The sequence below is a fragment of the Coturnix japonica genome, chromosome 15 (assembly GCF_054131305.1).
Source record: "Coturnix japonica strain WE chromosome 15, WE-NBRP24, whole genome shotgun sequence".
Lineage (NCBI taxonomy): Eukaryota > Metazoa > Chordata > Aves > Galliformes > Phasianidae > Coturnix > Coturnix japonica.
This window is the reverse complement of record NC_140677.1, coordinates 4,639,869-4,649,224: the sequence shown is the minus strand read 5'-3', so window position 1 is coordinate 4,649,224 and position 9,356 is coordinate 4,639,869. Positions and strand designations below refer to the sequence as shown.

The window sequence follows — 9,356 nt, the reverse complement described above, 5'->3', positions numbered from 1 at the left end:
CATTTTAATTCTGAGAACCAGAAACTTCTTCAATGAGAAGCAGATGCAAATCTCACAGGGAATGATTTTAGAACTGGCTGCACATTGTGTGAGGTGAGCAGTCCCACCTGGATGTGGGGGCACCCAGCCTGTTATTCCCTCTCTCAAAAGAATTGCTGGATTCCCCCCAAAACTTCTATCTGCTTCTGGTGTCTGGCAAACCCCGCATGCAAATGAACTGAGTGGAATTATTGCACTCTGTGCAGCTGCTGGCTTTCTTGTACATCAGAGTATTCTGCCCAGTAGAGAGACAAGGTAGTAACAGCTTCTTGCCTTGATCTGCTGGACTAATACTGTTCTCATCCCAGACCTCACAGCATCCAGTACAGGGTATGAGCGCTAAAGCCTGGGAAATCTCTTCAAAATTGTCACATGCCTGTTTGCTTTTTTGAATAGCAGCATTGGCTGCTTCCTTTCTCCTTCAGATGAATGCACAAACAGTTGCTGTGGGGAAATTCTTTCAAATTGGGAACTCTGCTGAGTTGGGTGGCAAATGTTTTGCCTACTGACAGTGATACCAAACGATGTCGCTGCTCCTGATGTCACTAGAGATCCCCAAACTGCACTCTGAGTGACAGTATTGATGGGAGAACAGTTTTAAATGGCATTTGTAGGTCAGGAGAAGAAAAATACAGCTGATGGGATATGTGAGTGAAGCTACTACAAATGAGGGTGGCAAGGAGTAACCATCCAGGGGAAAATAATCATAACAACAAAGCAGCACTGCTCAACATGCTGCCCATGGCTATGTGGCTGTGAGGATGGTTTGGACCTGCTCACAGGTCACAGGCCTTGGAGGAGTGATAATGCCAAAGGAAACCTACATGGGAAAGGTCTCAGTGTGCGATATCTGTAATGCAATCAGTGGAATAAAACTCGCCTTCTGCCACCGATTTGATGTGTGACCAATGACCTTTTTGTGTTTTGTTTTCCACTTTGTTTGTAATTGCTCTTCCCCGCTGGACATCCACAACTGAAAAACACTCAGTGCTCCATAGAATTGCTCCATAGAAATCTAGAACTCGTGACAGCACAACAGCCACATCTTTAATTTCACCTAATATCTCTTTTGAGTTTGATTTCCTTTATTTTTACAGCAAATTAACTGCAAAATTGGCATAATAGGTTCACCTTTAAGCATCATATTTGTTTGGGGGTATGTTTACATATTAATATTCTGCTTTGGCCCGGGGGGAGTATTGTTGCTTTACTCTGAAAGATGAACTCTACAAGAGAATTATAAACACCAATGCTATCTATTACAAGAAGAGCTTTTCATGACTCAGCAGAACACTGTAAAGGTCCCAATTAGCCCAGGTGCAGCGAGACATTGTCCACTGAACACAAACTGTGTGCTGGCCCAGAAAAGGGGTGAAAGACAGAAATAAGGGCTTTGAAAGGAAAGGCTGTGTTCTCTGTGCTGTGAGCTGTACGAGTGCCGTTACTGAAGCTGCAATATCTCAAGAGCAGCGTCATTGCCTGGGACATAGATTTGCATACTGGATCTTTAGAACTAGTGCTATAATTAAAGCAAAGCTGAAACCTCATACGCTGTACATTTTGAACAGCGGAATATATCGTTTTTGCACCTAGAAAAATGGGAAGCCATTACAACCAGCTGCATCCTACTCCTTGCTCCCTTGCACCATCCTTCAGTGACAGAAGCATCCCATTGGGACGGCACTGAGCTCAAGGAGCCACAGCTCAGCTGGAAGCGCAGCTTGGCAGTGGGCTTTTTACAGGTTGTTCTGTTTGTTTGGTGGTTGCTTCCTCCCCCCCCAACTTTTTCCCCCAAAGCAGTTAGCAAACCCACGGCTCCTCAGAGTTATCCCCACCATCTGCCAATGTGGGCTCAAAAAGAACACTCTTTGGGGCCCTATCCAAGTTGTTGCCTCTGATTCAGATTCAGCAAAGTAATTGCTCTCGCTGTGGAGTCGCTGCACGGAATTTGGAGGCTGCAGAGCCATTTAAGACCCAATGCTGAACTGTGTGCTCAACTTTGCTCGTGCGGGGTGCGATTTCATTGATAAATGCATGTAAAACTTGAAGGAAGACTTGAAAATGCTGCGCTAGAAATTCACCCCGCCCTGGGACGGGAATCCCCGGCATTCTGCAGTCACGCAAACCTCACTCCGTGCCGCTTTGACACTTTCCCTGCACATCGTTTGCATTCAGAGCGTCCCTCCCTGCCTCTCACCGCACTCCGAGCCCGTTCCCGCTAGCGAGGGCCGGCCCCCAGCTCGTACTTTTCCACTTTGACCCCGAAACGCGGATTTTCGGGACGTCACGGAAAGCCCCGCCTAGCAAAGGGGCGGTGACGTCACGCCCAGCATTGCATCGAGCCCCGTGACGTCACACCCAGCATTGCATCGAGCCCCGTGACGTCACGCCGTGAGCTCAGAGCGGGGCGGGGGTCGAGAGGTCGCAGGTGGGCACGGAGCGGGGCTTCAGCTGTAGCGCTGCGACGGGCGGAGGCGGCGACCCGGCCCGGCCCGGCCCCGGGGCGGACTCAGTGCCGGGCGGGGCGGATCGCGGCGCTGTGGGCGTGCGGGAGCGGCGCGGCTCGGAGCGGAGCGGAGCGGCGGTCACCTCGCGGCTCTCCTCTGGCGGCGGCGACGATGCAGGCGGAGTCGGGGATCGTGCCGGACTTCGAGGTGGGAGAGGAGTTCCACGAGGAGCCCAAGACGTACTACGAGCTGAAGAGTCAGCCCCTTAAGAGCAGGTGGGAGGTGGCGGCCGGGCCGCGGGGGGGACGCGCCGTCCTGGCGTGGATCGGGGCCTGGGGGAAGGGTACGGGCTGGGAGCGGGACCCGATAAACGGCACCGGACGGGAACATCCCGCGGAGCAGCGCGTTAAAAGCAGCCATTGAGCCGGTGTTTCCTGCAAGAATGGCAGTTTTGTTCGGCCTGCGCGGGGCGGGCCCGTCCCCGCCGTGCCATTATGTAAAGGGCATTGTCGGCGGGGCACGGGGCCGGCCGCACTGTACTGCTTTGCTCTGCACTGTACTGCTTTGCTCTGCACTGCACTGCTTTGCTCTGCACTGCACTGCTCTGCACTGCACGGCCCCGCCGAGTCCTCGCAGTCCCGGCCGGACGGGGGCCGGCAGCGCGGTGCGGTCCGGGCTTTGCGTTTTGGGTGCGCGGTCGCCGCAAGGTCTCGCATTCTGGGCCGTTCTCTTTCATTTGACTTTGAAAGCAGGTGTGTTGTGTGCGAGCGCTGGGGATTGGAAACTTTAGGCGAGGTGTGTCAGCTTCTTCCTGAAGTGTTTTTTTTTTTTTTGTTTTTTTTTTTAAATTATTTTCCGGAGATACGTGCTTTATTCTTATCTGAAGTGGTTGTGTCGCTTAGATATGTTTTTGTTTTAAAGGGGAATAAAAACACACAAGGTTCTATTTGTTGCGGTGTGTTATTGTGCCCCCCGGTGCCCTGAACCCTCCTCTGCCTTCTGTGTGCCTCCACTCTGAGCCCAGGGCTGGGAGCGAACCCTCACCCCAGCGTCAGGCTCTTGCTGCGGGTGTATTTCATTGCAGCCCGGGCTGTTAGCCTGACTTCACAGTCATGGCTTGTGCTTCTGAACAATGCTCTGCGTCCGTCTGTGCGTGTAGCTGGAAAATGAATGGGAAAGTAAATATTAAAAACTGCTGGAATGAACTTGGATTGCGCTGCGTGTCAGACTGACTTCTAATGAATTCTTCATCATGCTCTGAGTGCTGAGGAAACACGGCAGTCTCATAGTGAAAGACATGAAGGGTGCAGAGGAGGTGGACCTGCTGCTGGGGTGGCATGGGGTCAGTGACCGTGTTGTAGCAGTCACTGTGTAGGTCACCAATGCACAGCTATCAGCCTGGATTGCAGCAGCCTCAGATTCCAGCTGGTGTGAGAGAGTTGTACCTTTGCAGTCATTTCCTCTGTAATCTGTAAGTTGTCTTGCACCAGTGTTACAAGCACTTTTGGCTTCTGTGATTTGATGCCTTGCTGTCACTTTGAGCTCCCCTGACTTTCCCCAACATGTGGGCTGATGTGCTGACCTTGCTGTGTCACCTGCTGCCTTGTGTGCAGCTGTCTTCTCCAGGTGAGTCCCAGCATCTCCTGGCCCCATTGAAGAGCCAAGGACCCAGACATCCCTGTTAGGTCCATGTAAACCCAGCCCTAGAGCCAGACTGATGGAACCTGATAATGGGTAGCAGAAATTGCTCACAAGCCTGCTTGCTTCATAGCATGCAGATTATAATCTGTGGGGACTTCAGAAGTCCTTCAGCACTGCTCAGGCCTGAACCCAGTCTGATGGGTGGTTGTTGGGGAATCCGGCATCACTGTGCTGCTTTCTCCTGTAATGCAATCAGAACAACAAAACAAATCAAACGGTGTCATGATGGGGCTGTGGCAACTAGAATTGCTTTCTTACAGTCTTCTCTGTTCTGCCTGCTTTTCTAGGTAAGGCTGTAGATGCAAGCACTGGTGTTAGGGGATGGGGCTTAACAGTGATCTGCTACTTTCCCCGGTGAGAACTGCTGATTTCCTAGCAACATTCAGGGCTTTCTCTGATGCTTTTTAGCAGTAAGAAGTGAGAAGCATCCTCAGCTTACTCATAGCACTGAAATTGTGAGTAGATAGAAAAGAAAACCACACAACTACATAGGAGTGCCAGTGGCTCTGATCCTAGAAGAAATGTTTTATTGGCACTTGAACTCAGTCCTGGCTGCCTCTTGTTCAGGTCATGTTCTCCTCGTGTCTTCCCCAGTTGCTTGTTTTCCAGTGTATGACGTCCAACTCAATATTCCTCCTTGCTGTTGTGCCTTCTCAGTTAGTCCATCCATATTTCATAATTCAAGTCTGCAATCCAAAGCCACCAGGGGTTCAATAACAAAAGCTTTTTGCTGTAAATACTGTACGAAGTTAGGCCAAGCCACAACTGAATGCTAGAGGCCAAGGAAAAATGTCAGCTAAAAGCTTTAATCACAAGAGACAAAGAGAACTCATTGGACAAAGATGCATCATTTCCAGCCATGTTTCCTAAACCCTTCAGGTTTGTGAGAACCTCGCTTCTTGTACCAAGTGCTAGATACACTTAGGGCTCTCTGGAATTTGCAGTGGTTGAACATCTTTGAAAACTGAGATGATGGTTTGGTTGGTTTGGTTTGTCTGCAGTGACTCCTTGCTGTGGGAGGAAACTGGATTTGAACTCATGTGTCAGTGGCTGGGCTTGTTTCCTTCCCCCTCCTCACATTCGTAATTTATTCCTTTACTGCTTCACTTTTGGAGGCCAGTAGTCCTAAATTATAAGTACACACTCTTGAGTACATACCTGTGTAAATGAACAGGTAAATAAGGTTTCTTTATTGGTGTAAGCAGTGCACAGTGAAATGGGTGGAGTTTTATTTTCAGACAATCAATTGAAGAAAGTAATCAGCGATTGTTAGAAGTAAACACAGATGTCACCTCTGCACGCAGACACCAGAACACTGTTACAGTACATCTGTCACTGTGCTAATGTGGTTTCTTTAAATCATTTGACTTGTTAAAGCTCTGCCTTGGGTATCAAACTGGGATCTGCAAGGGAAGGCCTTGCAGCCTGCTGCTGTTGCTCTCAGTTGCTGTAGTATTTACCTTGTCTTGTTGCCTATTCTGCATGCGGTTACCACTTATTGACCCGTCTCCTGCCCTGTTCTGTACACGTTTTCCTTTGGGTGAATATTGAGTGAGTACCACTGAAGGCACAGCTTGACCCACTGAGATGCACACAGTGCACTGAACTGACCCAAATGTGGCAAAATAAATAAACAAATAAATTCAAATGCATGTCTCTTTTTTATTCCCTGTAGTGCGTGTGCATTGGTATGAGCTGCCTCTGAAGTTCCAGGACATAATTATCAGCTGTTGTCATTTACTTCCTTGCTCTAAATAAAGCCACGTACCTGCAGTTCAGTTGCTACTGGTTGTGCTATTTTCTTTTACCCTTTTGCAGCCAGTTTATGTTCAGACTGGTTTGGAACGATGCAGCGACTGGAGTTATTTTTAGTGGAAAAAATTATTAGGAAATGCTTTTAAGTTGCGTGTTGCTTGTAGAGGAAGCTTGTTCTTGCTTTATGAGCAATAGCATCAAGCTGTTGAGTTTGTCATTGCTGCAGCAGTGATGTAAGCTGTCGGTGCCTTCCATCCGCTTGTAGCTCCCCTTTGCCCAGCTGGGATCCCTTGGTGAGCACTTGCTTTCTCCTGGTGCTCTACTGAACACTGAAGACTGAATTTAATAACAGCTCTCCTTATAATGCCCAGTATTTGTTGAGGAAATGTTAATGTAACCAGAAGCAAACATTTGAGATGTGTGCTTACTGTGGAGCCCAACAGGACTCTCCTGAAGTGCCTCAATCTGCAGATGATGGAAATTAAATTTTGCAAATGAACTTTGCAGCGTGATTAAATTTGAACTTGATTACATTGAGGCTCTTCAGCTCTGAATTTATGCTTTACTGGAGGTAGTCTTCCTAGCACTGCTATTTACGGATCTTATTTGAGTGTTTTATATTCTGGTTAGGTTCTGCAATGCAGTTTGTTCAGGCTACTGCTTACATCTGTTCCAGTTGTGCAAGAAGTGGAAAATAGACTTTATTTAGAACTGGTCACATGTGCTTGCATCCAGGAACTGTGTCTCAGCCTGCTTAAAAAAAGAAAAATGTATCTTGGAGGAACAGATTTTAAAAGTTCCTGAAATATTTTTCAGTCTGTTACGAGGATCGTTATGTATTTGAAACTGAAAGGTAATAATGTCTGAGTTGGAAGTGCTGTGCAGTTCATGTTGGCTGAAGGCAATGGTAAGAGCCTGAGCTGAGGGGCAGTGGGAGCAGAGCTGAGCCAGAGGTCTGTGTCTTTGAAATGTCTTCCATCGTGTTTTGGTGACTGAGTCTGTAATCCCACGTTTGTTCTGCACCTCGCATTCACTTCACTCAAAAGGAAACCCTATTAGCCAAATATTCCTGTATTCGTTTATTTTGGAAAACAGACTTGAAAGGAAAGGCTGTAATTGGCGTCCCTGTTGTGTAAACATATGGAGACAATAAGAAGTTGCACAGAAAAATGCTATTTCTTTTGTATTAGGAGCTGGTACTGATGTTTGTAACAGAGCATTTTCCATCCTGAAAGATTCCTGTGACCTTTTCTCTTTAGAAGAACGCTCCCTGCTATTTGCAGTAGGCCTTTGCTGTTTAGCACAGAAACAGAAATAGCCCATGAAATTCTGTTCAGCATTTGCTTTGATAGGAGCTATTAAACGTTACCTTTTCACTTCCCCAGCCTGCTTTTCTCAGGAGAACTGTGCTTGGCTGCCAAGCTCATCATGCAGCACGCAGATATTTTGGGATGGAGCTGACTGCACTGACTCTGCACCTTTGGGCAGATGCACATCTTTTGGTTTCGCTTATCAAACTATTGGCTGTGTTCGTTGTGAGTACATAGACTCTACATGAAGTAAATCCATACCTCACTGCTGAGCCTCCCTCGCTGGCTAAGACTGATTTTTGAGAACCCAGGTTACAACTGGAATTGTTATATTTTTCCATGGAGCTTGTTCTGTGCTGTGTATGTGTGACATATAAACACTCTGTGATCATCTCGGAGGGCAGTTCCAGAACTGTTGGAGGCAGCATGACCAATTCCTGTTGCACTGTGTGGTCAGGATCTAGAAGAAGAGAGCAAAAGAGACCCTTGGATGCATTATCTTACTACCCAATTTTTTCTACTTATACACTCTAGGATTAGAAGTTTAATAGGAAGAAATCCGTACAGCTGTTAAAAATGAGGGTACAGGAGACAGCCCCTGTTTCTGTTCACGTTCCCTAATGAGCCACTTTGAGATGCTGAGAGTGAAATGAGAATAATCTGTTTACTTTTCTGCTAAAATTGAAATTGCATGTTGACTGCTAATTGTCTTTGGAGCACAGTCTGCCATTTCAGCTCTGGGAACAAAATGAGAGTCCAGCTTTCATTAAGCTGCTCGGGCCCTTGGCCATTATTGTCCGTCTCTTTCTATTTAAGATTCTAAAAGTTTTCAAAATGGATTATGGTAGTGTTTGTACTTGATAAAATTTGTCTTTTCCTAACATTTTTGCTGGAACAAAGACAGTGTGATGAGGCAGGGTGGCCTGGCAGATCTTGCTGTACTGTTAACTACTGCATCACTATATATGATGCTCTTTACTGTTTTGCTGCTGGGAAGCACAAGGCAACTACTGATTTGCATATAATTTCACACTTTATCTTGTATGGGGGGGCGGTGGGGGTGAAGGAAGCATCATATTCTAGACTTGTGATAAAATAATGCTATTGCTTCACCTGCAGCAGCTGTAAAGTGCTGCTGCTGATTTGAGCTTCAGGACTGAAATAGTGTGTTCCCTATGAGGCCTGTAGTGTGCCCAGGAATGGCAGGAGGTGCTGCTTTTTCTCCAGGCTGTTGTGTGCCTTCTTAAAGCACTCTGTCTCAGTAACGTTGGCCACAGTGTCACCTTGTGACTCACAGTGGCCTGGCAGTTGATGTCTATGGGCTTCACCTGAAAGTAAGGCATTTAAAGAGGCTGTTCTTCCAGCGTGGTGTAGGTATGGCTGTTACACGTAAAAGAGTTGTGAATGTGGATAAGAAAGGCTTAGAATTTAGCTGCTAGTTAATACTTCAACCACTAACAGCGTGCTTGGATCATGCTCACTTTTTCTGGTAGCATCTCTGCTGCAAGGGCTGCTGTTGTGTTTGTGCTAGCAGCTCTGTGCTCAGCGTGCAGCTGTGGCTGGGTGGGTTGTTCTGTTTCCTTCAGTTCTCAGTGGTTCTGAGCAACTGGTGTGCAGCCCCCTGCCCTCCCCGCTGCCAACAGCTGCTGCGAGGACCGGCCAGGCAGGTTGAGGGCAGAAATGTGTTGCTGCTGTATATAATTACAGCTTCCAGCGTCAGCCGGCAGGGCTGCTCGCTGCGATGATTGGTGCCTGTACTGCTATGTAAAGCAGAATGCGAGCTTAATACTGGGTTTGGGCTACTATTTTAATATTGTAATTAGCAGCCTTTAGCAGTAAACAAGCTTTTTTTTTTTTTTTTTTAATCAGTTCCGTGAAGATTATGCTTTCACAATTTAAGCAGACGAGCATTTGTGGGCATGGGGAGTTTGTTTTGGGATTTGTGTATTACTTGGAGGAGAAGAGCTTTAAGGACAAACAAATACCCTGTGTTTTTTTTCTCTCCACCCGCTGCATATTGGGTTTGGTTTTGGGCAGCTGGAGGGTGATCCTGCAGTCTCTATTCAGTGAGAATGTTTCAGCTGTAAGAACAACTGACATGTTT

General features: G+C 47.3%; 1 protein-coding gene across 4 annotated transcripts in view; it reads left to right on the top strand.

Moving 5' to 3' along the window:
* Positions 1-2,575: 2,575 nt before the first annotated feature.
* MITF (melanocyte inducing transcription factor) overlaps positions 2,576-9,356 on the top strand; it is an 85,845-nt gene continuing 79,064 nt past the window's right edge. For all 4 annotated transcript variants that reach the window (XM_015875348.3, XM_015875346.3, XM_015875347.3 and 1 more), the window contains exon 1: positions 2,576-2,761. In XM_015875348.3, the coding sequence (XP_015730834.1) occupies positions 2,658-2,761 (104 nt within the window). In that variant the 5' untranslated portion in view covers positions 2,576-2,657. The remainder of the gene's footprint in view (positions 2,762-9,356) is intronic.